Source organism: Falco biarmicus, chromosome 5 (assembly GCF_023638135.1).
Source record: "Falco biarmicus isolate bFalBia1 chromosome 5, bFalBia1.pri, whole genome shotgun sequence".
Lineage (NCBI taxonomy): Eukaryota > Metazoa > Chordata > Aves > Falconiformes > Falconidae > Falco > Falco biarmicus.
The window spans coordinates 25,317,298-25,334,969 of NC_079292.1; the positions used below are offsets into that span (position 1 = coordinate 25,317,298).

Genomic DNA, 17,672 nt, shown 5'->3' on the forward strand with positions numbered 1-17,672 from the left:
AAGAATACAGTCAAAAATCAGATCCTTCCTACACCAAATCACTTTCCACATCTGTTTCCTATTTGTCTTATAATGACACATGGGATTATCTTGGGGATATATTCTGCTTTAACTGTCAGGCCACTGACTTTATAGCCTCATCCAATATCCATTGGTGTGTAGGTTGAGCAGTTATCATCTACTAAGAAGAAATTGAAGAAAATGTAGGTTGATAATAACATTTTTTGGGAATGGCTTGTAGCATTAGTACCATTTTCTGTTACTGTAGTTGAGGTCTAGTATTCTTCTCAATTTACTGCTATTTTTATTGTGTAGACATGGACCCTCCAGCAGAATTTCAGAAATGGTTTTCTTTTTTCATTATTTATTCATTTCTGTTTAGAAGCAGCAAAGTCAGAAAATTGGATAGAAGCAAGGAATGTGTCTGGACTTAAGAAATAGAAAGGCAAACGAAGGGAAAGAAATAAATTTAATATTGTGCAAGATATTACAGATTCAGGCTGACTGTATAAACACAATGAGGCAGGCTACATCTACAAGAACATGCCTTAGGAGACTTAGCTTGAATTCTGGGATCAAACTTCACCCAAGTTGTGTCCAAACTTTTTCATATTACAGTGCAGTAAACCCCTCCAGATAGACTACCCTGATCACAGTCCATTTTTCCTTCACCTTTTTCTCCAGTAAATGGAGTGAAATGTGAAGTCCTTCTGATGTTCCTTGGAAAAGATGTAATACATACACAGAGATACATGCTTACATGATTTAATTAAACAAGCCTGTAATAAAACCTGTAGCCTGTGACTCACTCACAGAAACATGGCCTCAGTAGGTTTAAAATGACACCATTTGGAAGCATGTTTGGTCACTGGCCTAGCCCATGCCTGGGTTCAATGTGGATGAGCAAGGTGGGGAAGGCAGGGTGCCAGGCAGAGCACTGCTTCCAAATACTTAAATTCACACTGCTCATGAGAAAGACATCGGCTATTTGAATGATCTTCACATTAAATAAACATCACCAGAGCAATTGCTGAATAAAATTACAGTTGTTGATATTTTTTTGCATCCTCCACAGCGTTGCGGAGTACCAAGTCCACAGCATTGGGGAGTGCCGAGTCCCCAGCACCAGGCACTGAAGCATTGCCCTTGAGGGTGAAAATATTGTGTACAATTTTGAGACTTTTGCTTGCAAGCACAAAACAGAGTAAGACTGGAGTTTACATGCTTGTTAAGCTTTCATGAAGTTCTAGCCTGAAACTTAGTCTGGAGAAGTGAAGCTGAACGAGCAGCTTAGGAGCAGCCTGTAAATTCTTGAAGGGTAGTTACAAAAAAGAAAGGCCCATGCTCTTTGCTGTCATTGCAGATGACATAATAAGGACCAAGAGTCACAAGTTGTTCCTTGAGAGCTTCAGTTTGGAAAAAAAAAATCCTTCACTAAGAGGGCAATGGAAGTTGCCAAGAAAGGTTATATAGTTTCAGTTCCTGAAGGTTTTCATGACTTGCCAAGACAAAAACAACCCCTTCCAGCCAGCAGCTTTATGATTTTGTCTTTGGAAAGGGATGATGAGAATAAGAAAGGGGGGGTTTCTTAGTCTGTGAATCCAGTAAGCACTGTAGGGACTTGAGAATCAAGTTAAAGAGCAAATTTGTTATTAAATAAACAGAGAAAAATATTGTAACATCTTCTTAGTTGCTTTCTGCTATCAATACATATATTTTAGACATATATTCTGGAGGTGTTTTGGTTTTTTTTTATTTTCCTGAAACAGATGAGTGATCTCTGATCAGTCAATAAGAAAAAAAGAGGGCATATCAAGCTGTACTTGCTATTATAGCCTAAAATAGCGGTTCAAGGAATTCCTTCAGCATCTGACATAAAGATATTTTAGCTGTAAGCAACTAAAAACTGGGTGCAAAGGCCTCAGTAACCAGAGAAACTGTTGGGGGTAGGAGTTGTCTCAGCTTTGGAGCTCCTTGACTTAATTAGGTGTCAATGCAAAGTAACCACAGTGCAGGTGGGAGATGGAAATTTCAGTTTTCAGTGTGGCCTCCACAAGTCTTCTGTGAATGTAGAAGTCTACTATGCAAAAAGCTTCTATTCTTCTGCGTTTACCCTCAGTGCAAAACATAAAATAAACACACTATTCAAATTGATTGGCAGATTTGGTCCCCTAGTTAAAATTAATTAAGTGTACTGAAAAGCCCATTGCTTTGGATTTACTGACCTTGATTTGACTTGGTGTTGACTGAGGCCCTTTTTAGTCTTGGTTTATATTCCCATATGCTTTGCCCTCAGCCTGTATATTTTAAAAGTTTCCTTGCATAGTACTGAAAAATAAGGGAAAAAAGTTCTCCTGATGCAGTTAAAATTGAATTTGAAGACACGTGAAACAGTAAGTCACTAAATACTCAGGAAAAGCAGAATTTAACATTTTATTATGTACTAATCTACACTTGAAGGATATTTTAGAAAAGTATAGTCAGTAAAAAATGGGTTTAACTTTTTCAGACAAAATTTTCAAATTCCATCTTCTTCAAGTTGCTATTACTCCTATGCATTCTCAGTGAAAGCAAAAAGTATTCAACGGAACCGTGTAAATTATATGTGAAATAGAACAGATGAGACACAAGCTGTGCATGAGCATTTGTGCTTTTGACTAGCCTTCAGCACAACACTGATTAGAAGGTGGGCACTTTTGCCACATCCTCCCCTAGTGTAATTTGACTTCCCTGAAGCCACAAAACCCAGTATGATCACATATACTGCACTCTGTTTAGCTCAACTTATTTTTAGCATTCTTTCATCAAATAATGTTGCTTTTTCTTTCTTTTTTTTCCACCCCACAGGACAACATTTTTAGAATGGAAGATTCATATTTTGAAAATGGCCGAGGGAAAAGCCCTTATGATCCTAAACTGCTGACAGCTTCTCTTTTAGTAGGTAGGTGCCACATTACAAGTTCAATGAGACGTGCATTCACTGTAAATAATATCCAGTTTTCTTCTTCTTTTTTTCTTTTTTTTTTTCCTTCTTTTTTTCTTCTTGCAGCACCTATGATAGGGCTTTGTTTTATGCATTTTATTTCCAGGCTAAAGTAATCCTGGTTTCACGTTTAGTATAGTTGACCCAGGTGTGTTGAGAAACAAGGTGTGTGTAAACCAAGATTCAAGTATCGCAAGACCCACTTTATACCTCTTTAAGACCTTGATTCTGCAAAGTGTTTGTCCTCCTCACAGGCAGGCAACTCCTGGAGGTATTTTAATTGTCCAGTTTACAGGCTGCCCACACTGAAGGTTGCACCCACACAGCTGAGAGCAAAGTGAGAGCAGGAAAAAGTAATTTCTTACTTCAGTTTTGCTGCCAGCAAGGGTCTATCACCCAACTGAGAGCTGTGAGCTGGAGATATACAAGCAACCACAGGTCTAGGCCTTCAGATGATGTTTCAGCTAGAGGTATCTGAAAGCAAATACAATTAAACTCCTGGCCAGAACAGAGGGTTTTCAATAAATTAGGTATTTCTGAATTAGTAATACTTCAGTTCATGGAATATTTAAGGATAGAACACCTGGACTGTGACAATCTAATTGAACTAATCCAATTGATTGAATTTATCTCATTGATTTATCTTAGCTAATTGAATTAATTGTGTTCATTGGTCTTCATTCTCCTTTACAAAAAGGGCATAAAAGATGTTTAGTGAGAAGAAATGAAGATTGAAACAAATAGACCCTTCTTTCTGTAACGACTGCCCAGATGTAGCCACTCTATCCTTAATGTGTAACTTTCTGGCAATTTATTACAACTTCAAATCCAACGTGGCAACAGCAGTTTCAGAAAAATGCAGATTCTCTTATGTCAGAAGTCTTTGGGAAAGGACACATAACCAGATACATTGGTTTCTCCAGGACTTTGTCCATACTGCTAGTCTAGGGCCTTGCCTACCATCTACCTTTATGATATTTATGTTACATTTTAAAACTAAGCTATTCAAAATAGACAGCAACAAAAATTTAGTCCTAAATGTGCCTCATTTCCTGATCTTAGAAGCCTTTAATGATCACAGGTGATGAGCTACCCTGGGGACGCGCACTTTTTAACAGGAAAAACAGGAAAGACATCCACATCTTGCTCCAACTTGTACCCTGTACAAACAGAAAGGAAAAAAAAACTGTGTGTGTAAAAGGCCAGTGTATAAATTAGTGCCTGAAGCAACTTGAATTTGTGGCAGAGCTACTCTCAAGGGAATAGCTTTACTATTTACTTTAATGTACAATAAAGAAAGAGAATGATGACAAGCCAGTATTACATGGTATACCCGGTATGCAACTGCACAAAGTCAACAGTGTCTAGCTTTTCACATTCCTTTTTTTTTCTCTTTTTTTCTTTTTTTCATTCAGTCCAGCACAAAGATGATCATCTTATTTCCCTTGGCTTAGATTTCATGTCTTTAAAACATCTTTACTTTCTTCAGCCTGCTTCCTATCACTATAATTTTCACTCCTAATATTTGTCCTCCTAATAAGGAGTAGACTGAGCATGATCTTTTGTTTTGAATCAGGCTTCAGTTAGAGCCATGGGTGTATTAGCACTATAGAAAATGGCACAAATGCAACATTCAAAGCCAGTGACTAATTTCTATCTCAATGACTTATACAAAAATCAGGGTGAAGCTAAAATTAACATTCCCTCATCCTGAACATGAACACCCTTTCTTCTTCTCCTTCTCGTAGCTGCCTCATGGTCGTATTGTGGTACTGATTATAATGTTGAATGCAACACTTCAACCTTTTGCTGCAGAAATTTGCCTGATGTTTCAGAAAGTGTACACCAGATTTACCATTGTTTTGCAACGACTTACTCTTAACTTTGCCAAAAAAGCATAAATTTTATGGTGAAATGATGACCCAAGGCAAGATAAATTCCTCCCCCCAAAACAGGTGAGGAATAGGGAATGAACTGGCCAAGCAATGACTGCTTGGAGAGGTTTGGTCTGACTCCTCTTTGAAGTAGGTAGCAGTGAACAGGGCCATGAAGGTCAGAGGAGCCTCTTTTCCACAAATGCCTCACACCATGAAGAACATGGATGGACTGCTTTTCCCCTTCTCCTGGACTGAGTGATAGCGCAGCTACTCTTGGCCCCTCATGCCAGAAGTATTTATCCTCACAAGCAACCATGGTTTGTCTTAGGTTCAAGAGGGCAATGGTGTAGAACAATTACCCAGCGCTCATTAAATTCAATGTTATAATTTGTAACACAAAGTAATTATCAGGAAGATAAAAGAAGGCTGAGGAGCAAGAGTAATTTGTGTGGTTAAAAGCAGGAGGGAAAAATAACTTCTGTTCCTCATCCGAAACGCTAAGCAGATTTTTCAAAGTGTGGAATAAGAGTATGTTCTTGACTCCATAACTAGAAGGTAAATCTTAGGTAAGTGAAATGTAATTGCCCAAGCTGGAATTTGGGCAAAACACCAAGGTTAATTTGCAAAAAGGAACTTAAGATCTTTAATAACAATTAGAGCTCAGGATTCCTATTTTACATTTCAGCTGAAATAAACTTTTATAAGTGTAAAAAGGATCTTTGGTTTTCCCTGTCTCCTAAAAAAAAATAATAATTTTTGGGGGAAAAAAAAAGCCAAAACCAAAACAAACAGTTCATCATTATTAAATTGTTCCAATATTTTTCCAATATACAGTCCTTGTTCCATTCACCTGCAAACATTTTTCATTATTTTTTTAAGAGTTGTTCATTAAAGGTAGTTATTGCTACTCTACTCTAAAGTAAACACCAGCTGGGAACATGATATAACTAGTTCCTAGTAAATGTAAGCCATTATTCAGCCATTCCCATCTATGTGCTGCTAACTAAACAATCGCCTTTTGAGCGGCCTAATGCATGAAAATGTAAAGACTAAGCAGTCCCTGGGCACTACTAGTGTGTATTCCAGGGCAGGATGAAAATGAGAGGCAGTGTGGTTTTCAAAGAATTTAATTACATGAGAAAATACCATTTAATGTATTAGTCTAAAACAATTGTATTGGGGTAGTCCAAAAAAACCTCAGGGAAGGAGATGGCATTATCCCATTAGTAGTCAGTTGCTCTTTAGAAAATGACCCTGCGGGATTTTCAGAACTTTTGATGATCCAGAGTCCTAAAAGCTATTTATGTTCCTGTGTCTCATTGATGGTTGGTTTTGTTTGTTGTTTTTTTTTTTTAAGTTACTTTTTTTTTTTATTATTTTTTAAAAAATCTATTCAGTTACCTTAATACTCCCAAATATGTATCAATGCAATCTGAAATACAGTGGCTTCTTACAAGGAAGAACTCTACTCTCCTATTTATTAGAAATTAGCTACCGAGCACATAAGAGGTTTAGGATTTTAGAGTTACTCTACTTTCTGGGAAGTTTTAGTTGCTGGCTTTAAAATGAGTGAAGTCAAACCACTACTATGTATGTCTGATAAATCTTAAATTTAGTGAATAAACCTACTAACCAAGGATACCAGATTTCATTTGGGGACCCTTTTACTCGTGAGAGTAATCAGGACATTTAAGGCTTGTTTTTGCCTGTATTCCCCATCTATTCAGCTTATTTCTTTCTTTCAAAAAGGAAACTTACACTTTTGTACTTTCAAAAAAAAAAATACAAAATGAGAATGCATTCTTCTTTAAAATCTGAACAGAAAAAATCATCAAATAAATGTATACTGTTTAGTTTTTAACATCTTTGCATCTAATGGATTTCTGGAAGTGTTCACGGTTCCATGCTGCTTATGTACAGCACAGGGAAATAATGGTTGCTCCTTTCAAAAAAAAAAAGCATTACTGTGGGCTTTAATTGTTGCCTCTTTATTTAGTAAATTCAATATATGTATTTCTGTTTGCATTCATATATCAATATGCTACTCCTTTAGGAAAAAGTGGTTTGTGTCCAAAATACAGAGTTTTTACTATCCAAACAATTGAGGGCCACCAGCTTGTTCTGGACAGTCATTGCTTTATGCTGCTGGGCTGGAAATACAAAGTGACAGCTTTCTGGTTTTTCCCCCCCTTCATTCTTTTCCCTTGAGAAATGTTTGTCAGTTTTCAAACTGCTCATTTCCACTTTCTTCTAAAAGTTAATGAAAACTGCCTTTAAAGTACTGACAATGGACATAGCACAGTGAAGGCTATCCATGACATAAAAGAATAATTTTCTAGACCAGCAATGTGTAAATTTCAGTCCAAAAGGAGGTCTGCATAGGGAAATAAAGATGAATGTACTTCTATCTAGACAGCAGGCAAAATTCTCATATAGCTTTTGAATAGTACGAAGCACTCAAAGGTTGTGCGCATCTGGGACATGACTTGAGGCTCACCCTGAATTTAGCAAAAATTATCTAAATCTTTTTAAAAGTAACTGGTATTCCTTGGTATTTCTTTCTGGAAGAAGTCAAAATCCCCTTTTTGCACGACTACAATAAATCAGTTCAAACTGCCGAAACTGGTGTAGGTATACTGAAACCTCGAGGGGCTGTAGTCAAAAGCAAAGAAACATCTGCTAGTTTCCTACAGACCCTTCCCCCTTTGGAATATGCTGAAGCCCCTTATTGGCAAAACTTTATCACCACTGCTGAAAAAGTACCAGCCACAAAAGCCTAGTAGCATGAAAAAGTCTTGGGTAGAACTGAGCCAAACCTAGAGGTTACGTTACTTTCAGTGGTGTTTATATATTGAGTTAGAAGCTGAGGTGCCAAAACCCCTAACAGTTCTAAACATTGCAAATACATCATTTTAATGAGGTTTTGAGCTGTATTAGTTTTTATTTTACTAATGTAGCATTGAATATAGAATATTTTCCTTCTTGATTGACCTTTAGATCTGTCAATAACTAGGAAGCAAAGTAGGGCTTGTTGATTTTTTGTCTCCCCCTTTGATTTATATTGATTTATCAGAACTCACTAGGGACTGAAAGGCAAGAAAATGAAGATAAGGTTAAAGAAAGGTTAAGCATAGCATCAAAGCCCTTTTCACAAGCAGAATGGTTTTATGTTCTTTAACATCTCGGCTGCATACCCTGTACATAATAATGACTATAATTAAGTGATTGTCTTCCCTTCAAAAAAAGTTGAAAATGACATAGAGGAATGATAAATTGTTAATTAATGATATGCTGTTCTGTTTCACTTCTGATTACACCTCCTGCTGGGCACGACTGGTCTGTTTGCTTCTAATCTCTTCTGTGAATTCATTCAACTCCACGCCTTTCCGCTATCATGTTTTCACCCTTCCTGACTTTCAGGACTACCATATGGTACACAGCCACTGTAGCTTCAATTGATAATTTCATCGTGTCCGTGTTCTGGGGAAAAGATGCCAGTGATATCCAATAGGCATGCTTGGATCTGGTTGTCCCACCATGGAAATACCTAAAATTGCCATGAAAATAATAAACTTGTTCCTAATGGGTGTTTTAAAATGAGGGTATGGTAGAGCTCATCATGACCATGAGAAATTTATTACCTTAGCTTAAGGAAAGAGTTATTTTATCCTGAAACTTGTCTTTCTCACAGGAGGCCCATTTAAGATGGGTAGCTTGAAAATAGTAGTTGGAAGGAATACTTTCTAATTCCATATTAAAAGTATGGGATAGGTATCTCATTTCACATACAGGCATAAAAGGGCACAGTCCTAAAAAAATGCATTTTTAGCGTTTTGAATTCAGAGTAATTTTGTGGACAAGCTCTACAGTAATGCCAGAAAAGTACATCTTGTGCTTTGGTCCCTTGGTTTTTTGTGTGTCTAATTACTACGTACTTGTTCTTATTGTCTCTACCAGTTGGCAGGTATTTAACTTGATCTGGTCCTTTGAGTTTAGTCTCTATCTCCTCCATGATACTTCTAGCTGGCTGAGAAGGGACACATTGGGAGTCTAATATTATGAGTTTCATCTCCAGCTAGGCTATGTACGTGACATTTATGGGCTGAAGTATCACAGGTCAATTTTTAATTCCCTTGTTCACTGTGATATGTGTGGGGTCAAGGTAGCAGGGAATGATCTGATTTATTCTGTCCCTTAGCTGTTGCCCTTTGACAGTATCACAGTTACAGAGGTGGCCAAAAGACAAAGGCATGCTTTGCCTTTCCTGTAGAAGATACTGTTTTATGAGGACTGACTTGCTCAGAAAAAATCCAAACATATTTTTGAAAAGTGGCTGCACTAGCAGTTGGGAGATACAGCTTGAGAGAGGCTACAGTTAAACTGTGCAGTGGGAAAGTGGGTCTAATGATATATTTTCAATGACAATACATTGCATATGGCTTATTGCTTTGTAATTTTCTCATTATGCCTATTAGCGTAATATAAACATAGGACTGACAGCTTTCTCTGACTTACCATGACTGGAAAATTGAGAAATGTTGCTTACAATTATGTCCTCACACAGATGGAGAGCTGTACTCTGGCACAGCAGCAGACTTCATGGGCAGGGACTTTGCCATTTTCCGAACTCTCGGGCATCATCATCCAATCAGAACAGAGCAGCATGACTCCCGGTGGCTAAATGGTATGTAAAATGTACATTTATCCAGTTACGTTCATCTAACCATTAAAGACTAGCACACAGCTTTGTTCCAGCAACATCTGTGACATATACACCCCTCTTTTATTTGCAGCAGAATTTTGTCTTAAACCAGTTAAACTAATCAAAAATGATTTATACAGAAGCATTTTCAGTTTAATTACATTGAGATTTGTGGAGTGTGATTAAATTTAAAACATATACAGACACTACGGCTAATGCAGTCATGCCACAGGAGCAGATTGCTGTAGGGTGCAAGTTGGACAGAAGCTCGAGGCTTGTGGGGGCATCAGCCACATGTTAACACAGAGTGCCTACAGAGCCTTGGGCAGGGCTGTGCCTTGTACATGCTTTAATGTTTGACTGTATTGAAGGGATTCTGACGCTAGCCACCAAAATCCAGCAGAAAGTGCATCATCAGAGGTTCCTGAGCAGGCCAGAGTTATCGATGGTTTGGAAAAAGTGGAAGGGATCCTGAGTATTCCAAACTATTGAGTTTCAAATTACTCAATAGTTCAACAAGGCACAACAGCTTACATTATTGTATGGATATTACTCTCCATACATATGTTATATGTTTGTAAGATGTTTGCATGTAAGGGGAGAGAGGGATAGTTTCAGAGAAAATCTGCTTTTGGCTTCGTGTAGCAAATACTTTAAAATCCATCTAAGTACTCTATCCAAGTTCTACTGAAATCAAAATTCCAATAGCTTAAATGGAATTACACTTGGCTTTAGCTCTACAAGGATATGAACATTTTGGAAATGTGAATTTATCATCTGAGAAAGCTGACATTTAAGTGAGCCAGTAATACTAACTGTAGTTACTCTTCAAAAATGAAAATATAAATTAACTCAAATTTATATTTTAATTTTTGAAGAGTTAACTAGCTACTTTTGTTGTACATGCTGCTTGCATCTGTACTCCTGTTTTTGAATTCACAAAGTATTTTCTCCTTAGATATTTTTCACTCCTAGCCACATTATTTGTGTCTGTGCTGAGGTCCAGGTTTTCTTATGTGGTTTTGCAATTTAGTGCAAATTGTTCACACAAATTTTTAACATGTGAGAGAGGCTGTGTTTTAACAACACAGTTTCTTATTAGATGCAGTCAGGAACTTCTAGTATCACACTGGTTATCATACTAGCTGTATATACAATCCATAACTTATAAGGATATACCAATCCTTAACTCATAATTAAAACCACGATGTGCTATTGGAGATTGGATTAGCAGCTCTATATATGACATATGCATGGGATATATGTATCAGTTAAATGTGTATATGACAAGTTGTATGAATCTGATTTTTGTCCTGTTAAATTTAGTTTTGTCATAATTCATATGGACTACTGTGAGAGTGGATACAGGTCTACCATATTTCAGTTCTACAATCCGTGCTTGCCCAGTAACCCAGAAATATTGTTCATTGGGTTATTTTGTTGTAATAATAGACAAGATTTCTGGACTTCAGGAGACAGTAAAGTACAACAGTTATAGACATATCCATCTATCTTGGTACCTGGTAGAGTAATAATATGTTAAAGATAACACAACACCCACTTCTGTTATCATAGTCACGATGACATAAAGTTCAATCATGCAAGCAAAATCTGCTTTTGTGCAGTAGATTTGCACAATGACAGCTGAGTCAGGAGGATTTATGCAGTGGGAAAGTGCAGCCATTGTCCACAGCCCCTGTACTTCATTGCTGAAAATGTGTCATTCCTTTGTGGATTCGGTTATCAGTCTTTCAGCACTAAATGTGAGAACTGCTTTTCCCAAATTAGCACTAAGGTTATGTCTGACAGGGTGCAGAAACCACAACTGCTTTGTGCTCAAGATGGGGAGGAGAAGACAGTTGCACATAAAGAGCTGACGAACCTCAAGCTCTTTAGAATTTAAGTACTGTCCGAAATGAGCATAGAAGTAGAAAGGCAGTATTTATCGTAGCACAAGGTGAAGATGATTTTCAACTCCAAGTGTAGTTCTTACACTACATTCTTGTATGGAAAGATTCAAGCTAATTTAAAAAAAAAAAAAAAAAAAGATAAGAACCAAACTGAGACCTTTAGAAATTAGTCTTTTAACTGTCTCTAATTTAATAGAGAATGATCCTTAAGTACATTTTGGAAATCTAGCTCAACATTGCAACTTAATAGGTTTACCTTCCTAATATGGAAAGCCTGACTCAAAATCTGCATTGCAATGTTCCTATTAAAGGCTCTAAGACTTTACTGTTAATTTTGCAGCAGTAAGATCCTGGCAGCCTTTCCACATAGCATTCCTAATTTCAGCATCTAGCAGGAAAAGACAAAAATTATGATTGTTTGGGTTTGAAAATCTGCAGGCATGCCAGTCCTTTGGCTATCTTTTTCTTTTGTCATTTGTCTCTTTTAAATATAATTATAAAAGAAGCTTTGTGTTTGCACATATTTAAAGTGGACATACTTTTGATGAAACAAACTCTCGGTGAAGGATGAGTTGTACTTTGCTTTATGAAACCTCTGTATAAACTAGTTTTGAACTTTACGTTTGCAATTCTTTATATATATTTTTACTAAAGACAGGGATTGCTATGTAGTGGTAGGTTTGCTTGTCTAGTTGCTTTCTACAGTGTGCTTAGGCTTAGGTTAAAACCCAGCATTCTAACGGACATATTCTGAAAGCAGGGTAAGAACAGCAGTTCTGATAAAACTTACAAAGAGAAATCCTCATCATCATGGAGTTTCATAGCTAGGGGTGAGACATCCAGTTCTAAGTCCTTGCTAATGTTTACTTCATTCAGAGCAGCAGCTTGGCACTGTTTTTCCCATACTAAGGCCAAGGTCAGAGCTGACAGGGTGCAGAAAACGCAGCTGGTTGGTACCAAAAATGGAAAGGAGAAGACAGTTGCACATGAAGAGCTTGGAAAGTTTTCCCATAATTTAAATATCATCCTAAACTGGTGTAAAAGGAGGACAATATTGCACAGAGGGATTAAGGTTTTTGGATTTAACTATGAACACAGAGTTCCTACAGAGATCACAAAGTCACTTTTTGGAGATGCTTCATCTTCTGTAAGAAGTTAAATGTTGCTGGAAAGAGGGCTTTGAACTGTACCCAGTCCAAGGGAAGGTGCTGACCAGCAGCTCTTAAAGGCTGGTTAAGTATTTTAAAGATACTAAATGCTCACAGGCTTCTAAAGACATTCCATTTTGTATAAATAATTAAACAGTCACCAAGCCAAATAAAGCAAGGGAGACTGATTCTATAGCCGTGTAGTTGGGGCATTCATCTAGAAGGTAGGGAACCATACATCAGTCACTGTAGCAGTGTATATTTAATTATTGATAGAGAGTTGGCTAGATGTGACGTGGAGGCATTTGCAAAAACACAGTAAAATGAGTTGGTGCTCAGGAAAGTCATCTTGGATATGAAAAGTCACAGTTCAGTGCCCCAGACTGAATCATGTACTTTGTTACAAGCCATGTACATGCTCACACTGGACATTATTGGCTCCTCTAGTAAGTGCATGTAGTTTCTCTACACAAAAAGCTTTGATAGTCTTAGTTGGTCCCAGTGAGGGTCAAGAAGAGCTTTGAACTCTCAGGAAAAAAAGAAAGAAAAAAAAAATAGAAAGAAAAAAAAAAAAAAAAGGAGGGAAAAAATTGGAAAAACATCTGTCCAGCTTTAGTATAAAGAGCAATAGCTTTGATGTTAGACATGTGTCTTATAGTCTTGCCTATAAGTAAAAACCATGTTTCCCTCTAAATGTGCCATTGCCTCTTGTAATTCAGAGTTCTCAGAAGCTACTGTTATTTCAAGAAAGCATGGACCCGGTCCTGCTTCAACTGCTTCAACAATAACAACAGGCGAGTAGGGAGCCTGAGCAGGTCAGAGCAGCTGACCCTGGTACCAGGAGTTCCCTGGTGAACTACGCAGTTTGCTCTACACCATCCATGGCAGCGTTCGTACAAGGGCTGAGGGCATGGCTGGAGGCAAGAAGGCAGAAATGGCAGTGCAGTGTACCAAAGCAAATGCTAAGCAATGCAAAAGCAGTGCACTGAGGGCAGCTTTCAAGCTGAAGGTTAGAGGAGTGGAAGGAAAGCTTGGAGCCACTCTCATCTTCCCTGCCTTGAGCACGGGGGATCTGGCCTTAAACTGTTAACATTTTGTAAAATGAATAACCATAAACATTTATTTTAAGAGCAAAACAGAGTCAGCCTGCAGATTTGAAAGGAAATTAAATCACAAAAGCTGCATTAAGATAGTATTATGAATCTGGTTTGCACCCCAGGAAAGGGAGGCAATACTGGCCTTACTCTCCCTCTTTACTAGACCTGGAGTTAAGAGAGACTGTCAGTCTGGATCTCCAGCCTTGGCTTGAAACTTCCTTGCTTTTTATGGGTTTGAACCAGCTCTAAGATATTATTTTAGCATACTTTCCATGGCTTAATTTTTAAAGTGGGGTAGTAGCTGTGCTTAGTCCCCTGGGGTCATTGTCCTTGGTAATCTTTACGGTTACATAAACAGCTGAGAATTATAGAAGCTGAGCGACTGTTCAATAAAAAAGAAAATGCCCTCTTAAATTTCACAGGCTCCAAGGCAGGAAACATGGACTTGATACTCTCCTGGCATTCATACAGAACTTTAGCCATTGCTTTATGTTGTTTCCACTTATGGCAGTTTGTAGGATGTCCCAGCACTGGCAACACACACACATAATTTTGTATATGTATGTATTGTATAGTGGAGGAATGTATGGCAAGAGAAAGACCAGACTGCAACTAGTGTATAAGATTTTTACTTCTCTAATAAAATATAACAAATGTGTCAAGATGTTCAGAAATTAGTATTTGCTCTCTTGCAACTACTCTTGCTGAGACTTGGATGTGTTCACTTGCGGCATCCTTGAATCTCTAATTTGTCTTTGGTCACCCACACCACACCCTTTTCCTGCCTATACATACGCACTGATGCCCCCCTCTTCTGTGCCACCCTGTTGTCCCTAAGTGCCTTCCTAGTTTCTCACTTTTCAGCTCACCTCCTACACATTCCAAATCCAGATATACAGAAGGCTTTAAAATACCTGCCACCAAAGGCAAGTAGATGCAGAAAACAGCTGACCTGCCAGCACAGCCAGAACCCAACCATCCTGGTACCTGGGGACTATTTCATAAAGTACATCTAAGATATTCTTAGAGAAACGGGGTGATATAAAAAATCTCCAGCAAGAAATGTGCTATTTAAATAAAGGACATTTTAAAAAAAACAACCAAACAAACAACAAACAAAAAGCAAAAAAAACCCCAGAGTATGAACTGCATATGAATATATTTAGTTTTCAAATTAGAAGGCTTGAGCCATGGCAGGGAATGAAATTAGAAAAGGCTACCCAACAGAAGTAGTCAGTGAGGCAGCCTATCTGGTTTTAATAGGAACTTAGATAACATTTTATGTGTTGTCAAATAGCACAGTTGCCTGACATCACAAGGGACTGCAGTGAATAGGCTAAGTTGTCTCTTTCAGTTCTGCATTCCCATAAATTTACAAGGACATATTTAAACAAACTTACCAGTGAAAATAGTGAGGGGATTTGGCGGGGGGTGGTGGTGGTGTGTGTGTATGTGTGTTGAAATTTTGGTGTGGGTTTTTTTTTTTTTCACCCACAAGGATCTCCTGCATTTAAAAAATGCATTTCTATATTTGAACCAAATTAGTCAGCTGATATCTCCTGTCATGCAGACTAGTGTGGACCAAGTGCTGCACTTTCCCACTACTGCTTATACAGGCATGAACAACTCCAATCCTTGCAGGAACAAAACATGTCCATATATGCAAGTCTCATTTCTCACTCAATACACCCTCCCACCCCCATTCCCATTATCTTCATTGCTAAGAATAGTAATAAATAATTTCACAGTGATAAATTCCATGTGTGACAAATGCTAATGTCACCTAACACAGTGCTAGGAAGTACTCAGAAACTATGGTGACGGTGGCATAATAATGTGAACAGAATGGCATAGAAACTCAATTTACAAGGGTTTGTTTTTTTTCTCCCTTAAGTCTGTAGAACCAAATTTCAAAGATTGAATATGAATTCTAAATTGTTTTCCTCATTGCAATCTAACAAGCCTTCTCTTTAGATATTTTTGTTACAACCCACTTTTTTCCTGTTGGAAGAAATGTGGAATTTTGTAAAATCACAAAATAATCACTCCTTACTTAATGTTATTGCTTGATGTTTATAGTGTCGCTAACCTGAGATGCTTGCAACTCAGGAAGCTATGGGTCCTAATCAATATTTGATCAGAAGATACTCATATATTTGAACCAGTTGACTCATCCTATCTAATAACGGCTCCCCCTATCTGTATACAAAGTAAGAGAAGCATTTGATTCAGAAATCGAAGACCAAATAGCAAATAGAGAATGTGCTTTACAGTTCCTCTGGATGTGAGAAAGATCATGAAGGTGGTGGGTAAAAAACCAGAAAAATTATAACCTCCCATCAAGTGGCCTAAATGAAATTATTTTAAATCCATCTGGTACATAGATCTCTCTCTTATTCTCTCCCACTCCAAACCCACCTAGGGTTAGGTAATTTTCTTCATTAAGTGTCAGCGCTGTGGATGAGATTTTGTTGCCTTTAGGTATGAAAAATTAGTAAAAGAAACCAAAGGATAAATTTTGAGGCTGGAGTGGAAAAAAGATAGTAGGAAAGATGAAGCAGAAGAAGACGTGCCCCTAGTTTGACCACACATTTTGGAGACTTTGTGACACTAGAGAACATGACCTGGGGCAAAAGGACCTGCATCAGTAAACATATTGGTCTGAGCTGTAGCCTCAATATGCTTGGGGAAGTTAGGATAATTTTTGTCCAGGAACACCTGACTTAGAATATGTGTATACTACATGGTTAACCATGGGTTCATTAATGGTTTTTAGATTGGTTAGCCTTATTATCCACAGAAAAAAATAACAGCTGGGAGGGTAGATTAGATGCCATGCTTTGCTGCTATTCATACTGTGACTCTTTATAGAGTATATAAGATAAAAAATAATGACAGAGCTCCAAGTGTTTTGTTTCTACTGGAGACCAGAGAATAGTTTGCTGCATGTAGTACATTTTTAGGAAAGAAGTTCATAGCTCTCAAAAGAAGCACTGTCCCAAACAGATCAGCACATAGTATAGACTCTCTCTAAACAGAAACTTGGAAATGATTGCCAGCTTGGGGGTCTACCACACAGTCAGGTACACTGAATTGACCTATTGGCAATTGGTCTGTTGCCTTAGAATTACTAAATTTAAGGGGGTTTATTTCAGTGATGAATATGGTATCAGGTGAACAACCCAGTAAATCCTAGTAAGCTTCATGTTGGGGTGAGATCTGAAAGTACAGCCCTTCCCACCACCTATGCTCTGCCTTCTCTGGGAAGGAAATTGGCTGAAAGGGCCAGAGCAAGCTCTGGCTAGATGCTAGATATGGATAAATCAGTGCACCTGTCTGTACAGGGCAAATTGGGTGATCTAGCTTGGGTGTTCAGGATCAAATTTGATGAGCCAGGTGAGTTGCTTTTCATAGACACAGCTTTATATAAACAAATCTGAGACTTATTTGCCACCTCCGGCAGTAGGAGCTGTGTAAAAACCCATCTGCATAAGTAAGCTCCAAGAGTCACACTCTTGATCCTGGATGTCCCCATCTCTGTAGCCTTGTCACACTGAATATTCTATATTAATATAGATATCCCAGTGATATTCTATATTCTCTAGAAAGCTTCCTTTTTTTAGTTGTTGTTGTTAAACTGAGAAGAATTGTTTATTTGTATATATTTATTTCAATGGATAACTTGTAGAGTTGGCAATGGGCAGCTTTGTAAACTGATGGTCTGTTCACATAAAGAAGGTGACAAACTCAGTATATAACTCAAGCAGTGATACCTGTGGCAATAATCTCTACCAGAAAGCTTTGTATACTACTTTCAGTTAATATGTGATTTGAAAGAATCTATCCATCCATACAGAGATAGATAGATAGATAGATAAATATAAAAATATGCATATATTACCCACATGCATCAGTTCATAGGAAGCCTTTTCTCCTGCCCTGGAGATGAATTTCA

At 37.8% G+C, this 17,672-nt stretch overlaps 1 protein-coding gene across 1 annotated transcript in view; it reads left to right on the forward strand.

Moving 5' to 3' along the window:
* Positions 1-17,672, forward strand: part of SEMA3A (semaphorin 3A) — a 170,140-nt gene that overhangs the window by 99,538 nt on the left and 52,930 nt on the right. Inside the window, exons 5-6 of the mRNA XM_056341639.1 lie at positions 2,848-2,941; positions 9,425-9,544. Coding sequence (XP_056197614.1) covers positions 2,848-2,941; positions 9,425-9,544 — 214 coding nt within the window. The remainder of the gene's footprint in view (positions 1-2,847; positions 2,942-9,424; positions 9,545-17,672) is intronic.